The sequence below is a fragment of the Halichoeres trimaculatus genome, unplaced genomic scaffold (assembly GCF_033239565.1).
Source record: "Halichoeres trimaculatus isolate MK-OKI-2021-1 unplaced genomic scaffold, fHalTri1.1 fHalTri1_scaffold_13, whole genome shotgun sequence".
Taxonomy (NCBI): Eukaryota; Metazoa; Chordata; class Actinopteri; order Labriformes; family Labridae; genus Halichoeres; species Halichoeres trimaculatus.
In genome coordinates, this window is record NW_027437191.1 from 14,159,775 (window position 1) to 14,176,653 (window position 16,879).

The 16,879-nt window shown below is 39.8% G+C and overlaps 2 protein-coding genes across 5 annotated transcripts in view; both read left to right on the top strand.

The window, feature by feature from the left end:
- Positions 1-8,475, top strand: part of plcb1l (phospholipase C beta 1-like) — a 160,387-nt gene extending 151,912 nt beyond the window's left edge. The window contains exons 33-34 of one of the 3 annotated variants that reach the window (XR_012599435.1): positions 6,352-6,717; positions 6,828-8,475. Coding sequence is in view for 2 of the 3 variants with exons in the window: in XM_074685036.1 (XP_074541137.1) it covers positions 6,352-6,576 (225 nt within the window). In the remaining variant the exon portion in view is untranslated. Of the gene's footprint in view, positions 1-6,351 lie in introns of all 3 variants that reach the window. The other 2 variants (XM_074685038.1, XM_074685036.1) reach the window with 2 other exon arrangements.
- A 4,773-nt stretch (positions 8,476-13,248) lies between these two features.
- The window catches only part of plcb4b (phospholipase C, beta 4b), an 87,942-nt gene continuing 84,311 nt past the window's right edge, over positions 13,249-16,879 (top strand). Inside the window, exon 1 of one of the 2 annotated variants that reach the window (XM_074684634.1) lies at positions 13,249-13,624. The gene's annotated coding sequence lies outside the window, so the exon portion shown is untranslated. The remainder of the gene's footprint in view (positions 13,625-16,879) is intronic. The other variant, XM_074684635.1, reaches the window with a different exon arrangement.

Sequence of the window (16,879 nt, forward strand, 5' to 3'; positions counted from 1 at the left end):
TTTATTTGGGCCAATGTTTGTTTTTAGTAATGTTAAATATGCAAATACTTGTCCCCTACCCTTTAACTTTTAAAGAAACACTGATACAAGACACAAACTTTAAAAGCAGGAGCCAGATCAACCAGAGGAGTTTGAGGCCATCACTCAGTTTCCTGTCCTTGAATCTCTGAAAAACTGACCAGATCTCAGAGGGGAGGTTGTGATCACTGCTATCGACTGGGGTAACTTAAATCTATTTTCTAATCCAGTAATCTTTCTGTTATTTCTCAAGATTCCCCACATCTTAAACTCCTCCCTCAGTAGAATAGAATAGAATAGAATAGAATAGAATAGAATAGAATAGAATAGAATAGGAAAAACTTTATTTATCCCTGAGGGGAAATTCAGGAATCACAGCAGCAATCAAGAAAACAAAAGTAAGAAAGTGTATAGAAAGTGCAAAAAGGTCCATAAGAAAATAGATGCTGACAGCTTGTCCATCATTCTCCAGTTCAGCCAGTCTCCACCTCCACAGGGTCCAGGACTGAGCTTCTTCAGCAGTCTGTTCAGTCTCTGTCTCCTGTATCCTGTCTGCTCACAGCAGGTGAAGTTCTTCCAACGTGGCATTTGTGTCTGGTGTTAGCTCTGTTAGCCATGTCTGTGAATAGCATGATGCTACTCTGCCTTCTAGTATTCCCTCTGTTGCTGGATTAGCACAGTTAGCTCGTCCATCTTATTGGCGATAGATCTTAGGTTCCCAATAACGATGGATGGAAGGACAGGTCCATGTCGTCACTTCTTAGCTCACACCTGAAAACCAACACGTCGTCCTCACCTCCTTCTCCTCACCTTGTGGGGAATATCAGGACTTGCACCAGTTAGCATTGACATGCTACAGGCTGCTAACAGGTGATTTCACATGTAACCAGTGCAGCCATGGTTACATGTAGGATCTCCAGGCAAACACAGGCACACAAATAGTAAAAATATCACTAAAGACAAAACCAGTTTGATGTAGTTAACCACTCCAAATGCAAAAATGACAAAAAGGAGACAAAAAAAATTACAAGAAACGGACAAGGAAGAGACAGCTGCCACAACAGGCAGCCAAAACAGGGCGGAAGTAGATCTTGGAGTAGGTCCTAAATCTTCAGCACCCCGCAGCTCCTGATTTGCTCCTGAGATGTTGATTACATGCTGAGAACACACATGCATGCACCAGAATAGACACACTTCTGTCTGAGAGCCACTCTGTGCCCTCAGACTTCTCTGCCCCCTACCACCACCTCCTTCACATGTACCAGGGTGTCATCAGATGGGAGAAAAATGACAGCTTTAATCAGAGGGTGTTTGTGCCTCAGCAGGCTGAGGAAAAAAAGGCGGGCTGCACATGTATACACACACATGCACACATGCTGCATGTAGTGTCCCACCCCTAAGTAGGTCATGCGCAGTGCAGAGCTGATGGAGAGGGAGACGGGTTGTGGTGCATCTTTAGCCATCTGGTTGTGATGTGCTGGATGTTTGCTCTGTGAGACCCAGAGAGAGAGGAAACGAAGAGGGGGAAGAGATAGAGAGACATGTTACACTGAAGGTCACCTTTAGACGCTGAGCTTGGTGGGGGCTTCATCAGGCTCTGCTTTTCCTCTAAAAATATTAGAGCAATATGAGTCGAGAGGTCCTTCATCTCAGACAAGCACAGACAGCATCATGTGCAGTAGCTCTCAGAGTAATCTGCCTGATTGATTCTCCACTTCTCCTTAGCCTGGTGTTTACACGTCTTAGTGTAAAGATTGGAGATTTAATGAAATATTAATACCAGGACATAAAACAGTTGTCTGTACAGATTTCAAAATAGGAAGTTGGGAAGGGAACCGGTAGATTTCTGTGGTATCCGTTTACTGTAGAGATCATGTGAAACAAATGCCAAGATGTGTTAATCTGCTTTTATCAAGGACAGTTAAAAACAGAGTGAAACTATTAAAAATCATACATTGAATGTTTAAAGTTGAGTGTGACACAAAAAAGGATGGTATTTTTTTCTTTATTCTCCTGTTTTCTCTTTATTTTGTGACATAGTGAGTTGGTGACTTCAACTTGTACTAATAACTGTACTATTAACTGTATGTACAGTAACTTTTACATTACATGTCTGAATTGAAGGTGTCATCAAAGCCATATCTGTCATATATAGGGGAAAATACCCTGCTTGGCCAAAAAAAAGTCGCAACAAAAAAAAAAAAAAAAGTCACACACTATAATATTCTTTTGTACTGCCTTTGATTACCGCATGCATTGGTTGTGGCTTTTACCTTCAGATAAATTCTGACAAAACAGAAACTCTGATCATTGCTCCTGATTAAAAGATTCCCCTGATCAAAAACCACCTTGGTGCTCTGGGCTCGTCTGTGAAAACCAGCCTCAGAAACCTTGGGGTTGGGTTCGATCAGGCCATGTCCTTGGAGGGTCACACCCGACAGCTGACCAAGAACTGTTTTTATCATTTGAGAAATATCTCTAAAGTGAGGAGGTTGCTGCCGAAATCGGATCTCGAAATGGTCATCCATGCATTCATCTCAAGTTGCAGTGGTTATTGCAACTCTGTGTTTACTTGCTCAAATAAAACAACTCTAAACAGACTTCAGGTTGTGCAGAACTCTGCTGCCAGACTTCTGGCAGGTGCAGCTAGAACAGCCCACATCACCTCTGTTTTGTCAGCACTTCATTGGCCTCCAGTCAAATTTCGTGTTGACTTTAATATTTTGGTCCTAACTTTCCGTGAGCTGCATGGTCAAGGTCCTCAATATATTGCTGACTTGTTGTGTCCGTATTCTTCAGGACGCTCCCTTCGGTCTTCAGTCCAGAACCTCCTGAAGGTCCCTAAAACTTGCTTTAAGACTCGTGGTGACCTGTCCTTCCAGGCTGTAGCTCCCAGACTCTGGAATGAGCTGCCTCTGTCCCTTCGTGTTATTGACTCTGTGGACTCTTTTAAAAGGCACTTGAAAGCATTGTTATTTAGGAAAGCTTTTGGATGATGTTTGTTTTTTGGTTTTGGTATATTTTTTGTCCCTTTTAAGTTTATTTTATTGCACCTATCTATGTACAGCACTTTGTGATTTTTATCTGTGAAAAGCGCTCCACAAGTAAATTTTATTTACTTACTTACTTACTTTGTTTTTATAAGCTTCATCAAAGTCACAGATTTATTTCCATCCAGTGTTGCATTAATTTTTCTCCAAGAGCTTGCATTGATGTTGGCAGAGTCTGACTGCTGTCAGTCAGTTATCAGTGAGGCTAACTGGAAAAAAAGATTTCACTTTGCTTGGGAGCAGAAAGATTGGGCTCTGGAGCAATGGAAGAAGGTCATGTGGTCTGATGAGTCCAGATTGAGCCTGTTCCAGAGCGATGGGCCATCAGGGTAAGAAGAGAGGCAGATGAAGTGATCACCCATCATGCCTAGTGCCTACTGTCCAAGCCTGTGGGGGCAGTGCTATGATCTGGGGTTGCTGCAGTTGGTCAGGTCTAGGTTCAGCAACAGTCGGTGCTCAAAGAATGAGGTCAGCTGACTACCTGAAGATACTGAATGACCACCATCAGTGGATTTTTTTCTTCGCTGTGACAATGACAATGACAGGAGTCAACGGGCTCAAACTGTGAAAGATTGTTTCAGGGAGCATGAGAAATCATTCTTCACACATGGATTGGCCTCCACAGAGTCCAGACCTTAACCCCATTGAGGATCTTTAGGACGTGCTGGAGACAGCTTTGCACAGCAGTCAGACTCTACCATCATCAATGAAAGATCTTGGTGAAAAATAAATGCAACACTGGATGGAAATCAATCTTGTGACATTGCAGAAGCTTATCGAAATAATGCCACAACCAGTGTGCGCCATAATCAAAGCTAAAGGTGGTCCTACAAAATATTAGTTTGTTTCCTTTTTTTTTTTTTTTTTGGTGACTTTTTTTTTTTTTGGCCAGACAGTGTATTAATACCAGAACATAAAACAGTTGTCGGTGAAGATTTCAAAATGGGAAGATAGGAAATGAATTGGTAGATTTCTGTGGTATCAATTTACTGTAGAGATCATGTAGAAAAAATGCCAAGACGTGTTTATCAACTTTAACAAGGACACTAAAAACAGAGTGAAACTGCTCAAAATCATTCACATTTCAATATTTGTTTTACTATAATTCCAACAACAGGGCAGAACAATGAGTCTGTTATGGCCACAAATTTTAATATTTAAAGTTGAGGGTGACAAAATAACAGGAACATTAATTTGTTTTTTTTCCCCCTGTTTCCTGTTTATTTTTTGACATAGTGATTTGGTGACTTCAACTTTTTGTAATTTAACTGTATGTACAGTAACTTTTACCTGACATGACTGCAATGAAGGTGCCATCAAAGCCATATCTGTTGTATATAGGGGAAATATCTTCAGTCTGAAACCTGCATTCAAATCTAAACTGGTTTAATATGACACCATGAATGCATTACTCATTACAGAGCTGTTCAAATTAAGCTCTGAGTGCTTGACTTTGCTGTGAGGAAGCCTCTTTGCTCTAGCAGGGTTCCAACAAAACCCCACTTGGTATGAGTTATGGCGTAATGGTTCTGTAACTATGCATTGATATGCCGTTTGAGCTTTGCAACAGAAACTTTTTCTCATTTGTGCGCTGTGGTAATCTTAAATAAGATAAATGTGTGCTCTCAGCTGAAGAAGAGAGGGTTGAAAATGGGGAGTTGGAGGCAGTCGGATGGCAGTCCTTGACCTTCATTCTGTCTCCTCTCCTCTCGCTCCTATTTTTGAATGGGCTTGTGAATACTTCTTGAATAACTCAGAGCTTCTTTCTGCCAGCTCTGAATCCTTGGCCGCTTTATTAACTGGAGGATAGATTTACATGAATTCAACTGAGTGAATTATGTTTTGTGTTTTGTAGCTTTTTATGATGTAGTTGGGCATTTTTGCATCTATGTCTCAAATGTTTCTAGTTTTAAAACACCAATTAACACCAACCTTGCCTTTTGCCCTCAGAGTCCGTTACGAGGAGACGTTTTGGTAACTGTAAAGTAAGACTTTTGTAGTGCGCAGAAAGTGGGCAGTTAATTAACAAAGTTTCTGAAGACAAAACATGGACCCTGAATGCACCTTCTCAGAATTCACAGGTGTATTCGATGTCTCATAATGCTGACATGACTGTATTGAGCCACGAGACTCTGACACCGTTCATCTTAGCAGCTTTTCTTTTAATTACTGCTCTCCCGTGGGAGCCAGCCGGGTAGTTAAACAGAGAAATCAGCATTACAGCAATTATTGGCTCACAATGAAATGAATACAATCTTGTCATCTGTAATCATTGGGGGCGTCTATGCCTGGGAGAAAAACAGCTTCTACTTTTATTCCTACGTAAGGGAGAAGAGATCCTTGTCTACCTTAAAGGATTAAAGCACACATTCAGCTCTGAATGTCAGGGCTCGAGAACATCACAGGTATCCCTCTGACTCCTCTCCTTCTCTTTAGTGTCTATTATACGTTAGAGACACTGAAAATAAGAACCACTTGCAGAATGAGACACCAAACATCTCTCTGCTATTTGGAGTTTTTATGTCTTTCAGCTTGTTGTTTTGGTTCTACAGCTCTGAACACCCCAAGAACTCTCATCTGCATTATCCAGAGATAAGACGTGTGTAGATGAAAATATTTTATTTGTGAGAGAAATATATTTTTTTGTTTGTCTGCAAATTTAAAACAAATGCACAGCCAAAACATTTCTTTATGCAGTTTCTGAACTTCAAAGGCCTGTGTCCGCTAAATGCTTTTCTGTTGCTGGCAGGGCTCACAAACTAAATCACAGTTGAAGTCACAAGCTAGCAGTTGCTCGGTTATGAAAGTTTTGCTGCATTCCTGCTTCCCCTCATAATGTCCATTTAGCCTGTCTGGAATCACTCTGTATGTTGGTGAAATCGTGTTGTAGCTATCCTGCCTTCCTTGATTTTGATTGGAAACGAAGACACGGCACTGATGAGTATGGGGATGTCACAAAAGTTAAACCTCTTCTTTAATTAGGAGATCTGGGAGAGCAGCTGCAAAAAAAAACAGCTGATGTCGATGCTTTGGCTCTTTTTGTGCCAAAGACACTCAGTGCTGATAATGCTTTGTTAAGAAAATGTTTGTCGCCAGCACAAAAATACAGTGTCAGTGGTGTTTAGATTTTTCAACAGTACGAAGATAGATACATAAGAGAGCTTGTAGAATTTGATGTGAATGCTCTCCTGTTTTAAAACACATCTACATTCATAAAAGGGCCACATTGCTCCTTGTTGCCTAATAAAGAGTCTTTTTTGATGTGTTTCCTCACTTTCTACAGCTACAGAGCGATCTGGACCAGGAGTACCAGGACAAATTTAGACGGCTGCCCGTGGAGATCCAGGAGTTTGTTCAGGACAGCAGCAAGGCCAAACTTAACGACGATGGCATCCACGGAAACCTTGTTTCCTCGTCAACATCAGAGAAGCTTAACCACAAGGCTTCACAGTCAGAAGATGACACGGAGGAGGGCTCCTCTGAACGAGTCTACGACACACCCCTGTAGAGATTGAACTCTGCACTTGGCCTCACACTGGAACTCTGATTGGTGGACGTGTTTGTGAACACAGATCTTGGATGAGACTGCTCCAGCTTTGGTCCTGTTTTTAACCAATGGGAGGATTAGATCAAATCTGAGCCTGGACTGGTGAGTAGAGGTCCTCTCTTCGTGGAGTGAAGTCCTGTCTGGAAACCCGTCTGATGTACATAGTGACTTTTTGTGTATTTATATGTCATTTTTATGTTGTCGTCTCTTAGGTATGGCCACAGGATGTGACATGAAGCACGAACTGTTTTGCAGGAAATAACTTACTTGAACTATTGCACAGAGGGAGTAGTTTTTTTTTTTTATTGTTTCTCATGGCTTGACTGTAGTGGTGGCGAGTAAGGTGTGGTGCCAAGACTAATGAATTTACTGACAGAAAACACTGATGTTTGAGTGGAGTCGACTCGTACTGTAAAAGAAACCACTGCATATTCAGCCTTTAAAGCTTCCATCTTTGTAAGATTTAGACTCATCCTTACATATTTGCACTGTGTAACTCTTTTACTTTAACCCAGAGGCACTGGTTGCTTGCTGGTTCTTTATTTTGTTCTCACAGAACTAAGCCTACGTGTTGCTGCTATTATGTTTAAAACCCATGATTTTTAACCGTTATTTGGTTTGTATGATACTTGCAGTGCTCTGTTATTGGTTTTTTGATCTAGTTTGAACAGGTTCGAATTATTTGTGGGCATTTCTGTCCAGGAAGAAAGTGAAGGGAAAGTCTGCTGTACAGTATCTGCATGTATTAGAACAACTGTAAATGTTACAGTAGCTCTGTAGCAGAGATGTTTATTAAATGTAAAGCTATTTTTTCTCTAAAACATTTCAACTAAACCTGCAGAACAGCGCGGACCCAATACATCACTGTGGCATAAGATTTATAGAATTAAATTTAGACCTAGCCCATCCTATTTTTAGATCCAACAGCAGGTGGCCCAAGCTAACAGGTTGCACACTGTATTCCTTACCTTTGTTCCCTCTGACTTCAACAGATAAAAGCAGGATGTAAACAGAAAAGAGGATCCTGCTGTTGTTTTATAGAAGTGGCCTTCCTCTGGTTCACACTAGTTCATTGTGTTCTTACAGAGGTGAGTGTGTGCTCTTTCTCTGTACACAGAGCAGATGTCTCAGAGTACAGGCAAACATGCTGGCCAACTGGCATTACTCTCACCCGAAATATTAAGATGTTGGAAGCAGACATATAGTTCATTTCAGTCTAAATAGACCCCAAAGACTCAGTTTATATCTGAAAAACACCAGCACTAACATGATCTGAAGAAAAACAGGACTATTTTCACTTTAACCAAGATCCTCTGCCTACAGAGTTACCACCAGGAAGTGTTTCTGACTTCCTAACTGTGCCATTCCACTCACGGGTCATTTGATATAAAGTCATATTTCAGCTGTACAAACAAAAAAGTGTAGGATTACCTAACATGTAAGTACAAACTACTTTTTAAACGATGATATTGATGTAAGAGTCCTGTGCCTTTGAATAGGTTTGCCTTGTTTGATGTTGAATGTGTGAAATGCATCATTGTTTATATTGCCATTCTACTCTATTCTGTGAAGCTGTCTGATATTGACTAGACCGTGTGCACTTTTTACGTACAGTACCACTACTGAGTAATGCTTGTGATGAGCAGTATTTGACATGTGTCTCATGAGCGATGCGAGACATCCTTCTTTTATGTCTTGAACGACTTTATTTAACAACAACCCTCCTATCTCCTCCCTTTCTCAACAATTTATGTGTATGCACTCTGGAAATGAAAATGTATGTACAACATTACGGATACAAACATGAAGTTGATATAGAAAAAACATAGTGTAAAGGGAAATTGCCTGTAATTAAATAAATGTGGCTATATTGTACTTTGCTGGTGTGGAGTTGTGTGTCTTTTAATTTGTCAGTGGTAGAAACTAGGTTGTGTTGTCATATTTATTTTGACATCTTTCGTGTATGTGAATGTTATATATTAAACTATGTGTCACATAAGCATCATTTGATTGTCTTTAGATTACTGTACTTTAATTATCTCTTTGTGTTCAGCTAACTGTATTGTTGTTGTAAGTTTATTTTTCCTGTAGTTGTTCATTGTGTGTTTGTCTTGTACCAATGTTTGTCATGTTTTTTAACTTTCATTTTACTAAAAGGAGGAATTCTTTTTTTTTTCCACAAGCAGGTGATGTCGGCCAAATGAGCCCCCTAGTTGAGAAAACGAGTTGAAGAACCAGCACAGGCTTTACTTTACTGTCAAAAATCACATTTGATCACATCATGCACACAGGCTCGTCCACCTGCAGCACACTGATCAGCTTTATGGATCTATAGTTTATTAGTAGCTGAGACATAGTGATTTTAATATTTTGCATCTCAGTTTGAGATGTCTGTAAGCATAATGGAAAACTTTCTTTAAGACCCTGCTCACTGTGGTCAGAAGCTTTCAATGTCTCTTGTAGAATAGATCTACTTCTGTCTACGGCATCACTGCCTTAATCACTTACTACGCCTCTCATTTTTGTCTCTTTTAAAGCTCTAGCGCCCTGCAAGCTGGAGATTACATTTGTAATGCATGCTCAAAATTTAATGCAAAAATGATTGATTTCACTTTGTGCCATTTCTCCAACAAGCACCCTCTATGGCCTATAGAACACGTATAAAACCCCAAATCATGCTCAATAGCCTTAAAGTGCAATAAGATGATGAAAGTGTAAATGTTACACGAAAGCAGGTCACATGGAAGTGTGTTTGGCAGCATCTGTGTAGCGAGGGGGTATGTATGTACTGTATGTGTGTCTCTCTGAGGTTTATGGGGGAGTGGGGAAAGCCTTGTCGACCTACTTCCTGTTATCACCAAGGTAACAGTATCTTTGAAATAGCCCTATAGAGGAACCATGATTGGGATGCTGGTCACAAACTTGAAGACTGAGAAACATTTGAATGGGTCACCAAAAGGAGCTTGGATGTTGTATGCGTTTGCTTGTTTTATTTGCACGTTTTTGTTTTTTTCTCTTATAACTGTATATGAACAAAGCTTGAATCACTTTGTTGATACTGTCTTGGGAATCGTATGTTTCTGTTGCTTTTGATGTTGAATGGACTCATGCAGAGAGTGTTGCTAAGTGCCATTTTTGCTTTAAACCTGACGGTGACACATACAGTTCTTACTCATTGTATGAGTGCTGGAGCATGTGCGCATTGTAGAGTGTTTTTTTTTTTTTTTTACTTGTGCTTAAGAGTGTGACTTTTCAGTTGTGCGTAGTGCTGCTGAGTGTGTGAGTGTTTTCAGACTGCATAAACACTGTGTCCTTCTCAGTCTCCGCTCCTCAGCAGAATCCCAACAGGCAACAGGAGATAAGACAAGCGCGGTCGCCCATAACAACCACTGTGACCATTCAGAGGCCTCCATGCATACCGGCAACTAGGAAGTGAGCTAATTAACCCCGAGTTCAGGACGGAAGGAGGGCGGCTTTTTAATAAGATTCTCTGGGTTATATAAACAGTGGCGCCCTCCCAAACTCCCAGGAATATTATCACCCTGCTTCTGTCCATCTGCTGCTGCTATGAAGAGGAGGAGGAGGAGGAGGCGTCCTGTAACTTGGCTTTAATGAGGCACTCCAGGACAGCTGAAGAGAGGAGGACCACAGGGTGCTGCTTAGAGGTACAGTAAGCACACACACACACACACACACACACACACACACACACACACACACACACACACACACACACACACACACACACACACACACACACACAAATTCACAACTGTACACATCAGTAGACCACCTGAGACAGTTGTGATTTACTCCTCTCAGTTGTTGGCCTTAAATCTAATCCAAAGCTTCTGCACTTTGTATTACAAACATAATCCAGTCTTAATCCTAGATTCAAGATGTAACCCAGTGTAAGTAATGCCAGCACTGAGCCTCACCTTAATCTACTCTGAACTGACTTTAATTCTAATATCATCTTTAAAACCACAACCTATGACCTGAAATATCGTCCCGTAGAGAAATGAGGAAAATTCTTTTTGTCCTGTTGATTCATTTTAACTGTGGACTCACTACGTTACACTTCCATAACTACTTTTTATTTTCTTGCCATACTTTTCATAACACTTGATACCACAAACAAAAAAGAACAAAAGATACCACAAGCCAAGAAGCAGAAACCCTTATTCTAATTCTCATTTGTATGACTTATTTTTATCAAAAAGGCATAGACTAAGAGCATTTTTTATTTCAGAGGGGGTCTCGCTCCAGATTACAGCAGGTTCAGTGTTGTGTAGTTATCATCATAGGAGTTGTGACACAGCAATTTTATCAGAGTGGTTGACTTTGAGAGGGTACTCCATCAATTTTAGCAATGAGGATCAGTTTATTCCCAAAATAATCTTTATGATGTCATCAGGCTTACTTTGGGTTGTAGTGGGGACAGGAGATTACTAAAACAAAGCCTGTGTGAGCACAGACACTGATATACAGGGAGAGTCAAGGAAAACACAAAACTGTGTCGTATAATGGGAATTTTAAGTATGTCTGTGCGTGAGCCCTTGTAGACACAAGTGGACCCCTGAGCAATTTACTGTATCTTAATAATCACATAAAGTCCACAAATATTAAAGACTTGCAGTCATTTATTGTGTAAGTGAACAGTTAAAGATAACTACCCCTTCATGTCCCTGTCTTTCTGTTGATGAAGATTTACACTAGAACACTTATATAGCCAACATAGCTTTACATACTAGCTGTAAAGTAATGTCCTAATAATAGCTATACTGTGATCAGATTGTGATATCAAGCACTTAATTTCCAGTACATCTTTGCGTTAGGGCTGCACAATATTGTGTAAAAACAATATCTCAATATTTTTAAGCTATATTGCAATACACAATAAAAATCTCAATATTCTGATTGCTCCTCTAAATCACTATGTCAATTTTAAATTCAACCCTTTGGTGCATCAAATGACAACTGTGTAACGATTCAAGCAGACCCTTGAGTTGGATTTTTAAAACTTGTATTTGCAAACCTGAGACTGACGAGATATGTGTGCAACTTTTTACCCTCCTCTCCTCTGCTAATACAAAAACACCCATGTGCGGGAGAGTTATCTGGGTGGGCAGGGTAGTGTGCTGCTTGCTGTGACAGGGGCACCAGCAGAAAGAGAAGGAAATGAAACTCAAAACAGAATTATATACTGACATCTTAAAACACATGAAAAATTTATACTCCATGGTTGCAATATAGTAATTATTTCACACATCTCATGTGCAACAACCTGCTTTTTATCTAGTATACTTGATATACCCTGCCTCTAATTTCCATGACAGCATTTTAATGTTGAAAACAACTTTATTTTAGCTTTTGCTTGCCTGTGGTCTTGACATATTTTTTACTTATCTTATTAAAGCTGAGCTTGTTTTCCAATCAAATATTTGAATTATCCCATCTTGAAAATAAAATGATTGTTTTCCTATAATGATGGGTTCATATTATCATGAGGATCAATCAAGTTTTTGGGTGAACACCAAAAATCTTGTCATTACCTTATTTATTATTTTTCACATGGGAGAAGTTGTTTTTTTACCTGAAAATTACTAAGATAAACAAGTTGAGATCTTAAAAAACAACTGACATTTTGTCATAGGAAATAGATGATAGCCTATTAAGTAGGGATGCATGATATTGGATTTTTGCCGATATCCGATATGCCGATATATCGAAACCCCTTTTGGCCGATACCGATACCGGTACCGATAATCACAAGTTTGTTTGTTTTTTTCACTGTAAACAAAGCTAAGTCTATCCTGTACTGGAATTTATATATTACTCTTATTGTGATGATCTTATTTGTTTAAGAAACACACATAAAACAAGACAAAAAACATTTGATTTTACCATAAATAAGAAATGTATTATTTTTTCAAACTCAAGACATTTAGTATTGAAATACAGAAAAATAATTTCTTTAGATCACATGAACTTTAAATATACAATGCATTTTTAAACATAACCAAGTTGTATTTGATTATTTTAGAGCTACTGTAACAACCTTGTGACAGACACAGAGCTCTGCAGTGCAAATAAATGAAGTGCTACATTTTATTTAAGGAGCTTATTTTTCAGATGGAAAATAATAATAATCCTAACTGAATAGCACCTTATCGGCTGTGCATATTGGCAGAAATTTGCATATCTGCCGATACCAATAAACATGTTTTCAAGCTTTTATCAGCCGATTCCGATATTGTGCCGATGATATTGTGCAGCCCTACTATTAAGTGTATGAATGTTCACTTGCTGCTTTCAAAGATTTTGGTAAAGCCTATGGATAAAAAAAAAGATTTATATATTCAAAGAAACAGAAATAAACTTAAATGAGGTGGAGAAGAAGAGCTGTAAACCCCCGTCAAATAATAAAGCCTCTGTGACGTCTCTGCAGTAAGATGAGACAACTAGTGTTCATGCAGTGATGCCATAGTTAGAAACAGTCATACAATCAGCGGCCTGTGTTAGAAACATAGAAACAGAGCAGTATCACTGAGCCTTTCAGAGGGAGGAGGGGGAGGCACTGTTTGTCTTTTCCAACGCATGGCGGCTACAGTAGTCAGCTGTTAGAGAAGCAGGGAGGAGCTGGATCTGGTTCTGCTGGATGACTCACTCTCAGCCCTAGTAGGTACACTCATTCACTCTCATTCACGCACACACTCAGTCACCCACGCGCAGGCACGTTTGGTGGTAACGAGCGCGCGCAGCCTGGCTGAAGAGGGGTTCCTAATCAAAGCGCATCAGGGCCGTTCATTCTCCACTGGAGGGCGGTTGGTACAAGAGCACCGGGACACTCCGGCAGCAGAGAGAGACCCAGCAGACAGTCGGAGGGAGACGGGACGCAGACAAAAAGCTACAATCAGAGCAAACCCGGACCCGGACTCTGCAGAGCATCTTTTCTTTCCTCCGTTGGATTAAACACGTCCTGAGCCGTCCCCAGCACCGAAATCACGTAAGAAACAAACAAGAGGGCATCACAAATGTCTCTCCCCACCGCTAACGAAGAATTCATAGTTATTTTGCGGACTGCTCTGTTAAAACCAGACTACACTGTGTAAATGTAACGTTATCTGAGCTGTGTTGTTGCTGCTGTTCAGGCAGGACCTTTCATTTAAACTCCATCACGCTATCCTCACTCCAAGTCCTGCTCGCATCATTCAGACATCGCACATCCTCTCCCTGCCTCACTCTGTCTCTCTGTCACACACACACACACAGCTGGAGACAGTAGCCACTGCTAGCTAGCTAGCCAGATGCACTAACATGGACTTGTTTTAATTGCATATTACATTTATTCTTGCATATCAGGTGTTGTGGCTTTTCTTCGGGGTAGAAACGACAAGAGAGACGGCGTTGCGTGAACACTTGATGAAATGCAGCGGTTACGGATGATTGCTACGGCTGAGGGGTTAGCCGGTGGAGCTAGCTGTAGCGGGACAGATAAGAAGGCAGCCGGCCGATGACAGGCACACAGCACACAACTGCTGCACACTAACCATAAAAGTCAACGGACACACCGTCCTAGCATGACTTTGATGTCTATTATTTACAGAGCTGTGTTTACATTGCGGCTTTCTGCACTTTCTTTCTCGCATCCTGCTCACCTGGGAGATAGTTTTGTTATAATGTTGATTTAATCTGTTGAACTGATGCATTCAAAGACTGCTGCTGCTGCTGCTAGTCGGGGAGGCAGCAGAGTGACTGTGGCTGCTGCAGCTGCCGTGCATGCATTCATCCCAGACTGCAAGGTGTCATTGAGCTTCATCCAGAGCGGCCAGAAATGAGGAGGAAATCATAACAACTCTGCTTTATCGTTCATTTGAGATCACATCATTTGTTAACCAATGAACTCTGAGATTTAATCATTAATTATTGAATATGATGCCAAAAAAATAATCATTAGAGCAAATTTAATATTGAAGTTTTGCATCCTTGACATTGTCTTGAGGTTAAACCAATGTCATCAGCCTCCAATCTTTTTTTCAGGGAGGGTAAGATGAATGTAAAAGTGTTATCCTCTACCTTTTCAGATGTCATCAGGCTGATTATGACAGAGCCTCACAGACAATTCCTTTTCTCAAAACCTGTTTTATCTCTCACACCCAGAAAGCAGACAGTGTTATTTGTTTAGGAATAACCTGCGGGTAAGTCTGTAGGCTTATTTGCTGTGTAAATAGCCCATAATGTATAATTTAGTTAAAGGTAATTGCTCGGCTTGGCAGCCTGAAAAAAAATATTTGATTTACGTGTGTACATGGTACTTTAAGAGACTTGTTGCGTCACCTGTTTGCATGGATAGGCTCTGTTGTTATGGGATGCACTTGCTGAGAAACCCTCTTTGTTCTTCAAAATGCAGCAAAGGTGAAACACAATTTATACCAAGGGATATTCTGCTCTGTATTTGCAGCATTTCTGGTTACTTCTGACTGAAAAAGCATGAGAGCTTTCCCTTCCAAAGCATGTCCTCTGCTGTCCATAAAAAATTGCAACTCCCATGTAGAAAGAAAAAAAAAGTGCTCTGGATTATTGACACTGCTGCGTAGATGCTCTGCTGGTGATTACAGAGACAAACACCACCCTCCCTCACACCATGACAATCCCTTACCTGTGGTTTAAACCCACACTGTGGAGCATTTTGATGAATAGAGGTGGACTAAGAAGCTTAAAGGCTGACTGAGGGCGTGCAGGTATATTTATTTTTGTTCTTTTAATAAGATGACAGGGTGCAGTATCTTGGTCACTGGTTCGTCATCACTTTTGAAGGAATTATTTATTTTTCAGGAGGTGTTTCACAGCGCCTTGCTGCTGGGATAGGATACTGTGTGATCAAGCGTTTGCAAATACTGCTTTATGATCGTTGATCCTCATTGTAGTTATTTCTATGTAAGGGACAGAGGGAGGGTACTTTTTCCAACCTATGATTGACCTTTTATTATCAAGCTGCTGAACAACCACTATTACAGCCCAAATTTAATTTTGGTACCACCGATGTTCTGAAACACTCTCAGGAGAATTTGTCTATTTTTGAGCTGACTGTCCCACATTTCAGGCTAGTTCTCATACTGCTGTAGCTTTAAATTACATTTTTCCCTCAACTTGTGTGATGTCACAGTGTGGGTCTGCTGAAAGGTTTTCTTTTGAGCTACACTAGCGTGTCCATCTTGAAATGCGAAGCATGTAACTACTGGTCTTTGTGCAGTGTGGACTGTGAGAGCACAATTTAAATGTCTGTTTGGATCAAGGTTAAAATAGTTTTGGATTTGTCATTATAGTTTAGTTTAAGTTAGTTTTGACATTTTATTTTCCATTACAGTTTAGTTTTAATTAGTTTTAGAGCAGGCATTCTAGTTTTTATTTAGTTTTGATTTTTGCAGCGAGGCTTAGTTTTAGTTTAGTTTTAGTTTAGTTGTAGTTTTTTCATACCTTATTAACCAGGTGCAGGATTCAAAAAGGTCAGAGTAAATATTTTGTCATACTGTTTATTTTCAAGTTCAACATAGTGCTCACTGCTCAGTCAATGCTGATACTGACCTGTTGGCTGCTGCCTTAAACACAAGAAAATAATATAAACTTAGTATAAAAAATATAACCATAAATTATATAAAATAATGTTGACATAAATTACATGAAAATAATATTAACATAAATTATAAAAAAAAAACCAATATAATATGAGCTTCAATAAATAAAAACTTGGACTCTGTTACAATAAAACTATTACAGATGCTCTGATTCTTTGCTCCACTACGTTTCGTCGCAGCACAGTGCACATCAGTCAGCGCAGTAAACAAGCTTGTCCCTATACGCCGCTATGATGGTGCCGTACGGCACTGACAACTGTTGTAAAATTGGTTGGGAAAATGTGTCAGATTAATGCAAATCCTAAAGGCTATTAATATTGTCAGAAACTAAAACTAAGAGAATTTTGTCTTTAATTTTAGTTAGTTTCAGTTAGTTTTGTGAACACAAGATACAGTTTTAGTTTACTTATCGTTTTTGTTTTCTTTTCTAGTTTTTATTAGTTTGAGTTAAGTGCAATGTTATTTAAATTTTAGTTTTCCTTTTTAGTTTCATTTTAGTTAACTATTACAACCTTGCTTTGGATTCAGATGGATTGAAGTAAATTGTCTGTGATAAACTTTTTGTGCATTGGACTAAGAAGAATAAATATAGATTTTGACATTTAGAGAGAAAGAGAATCAATGTG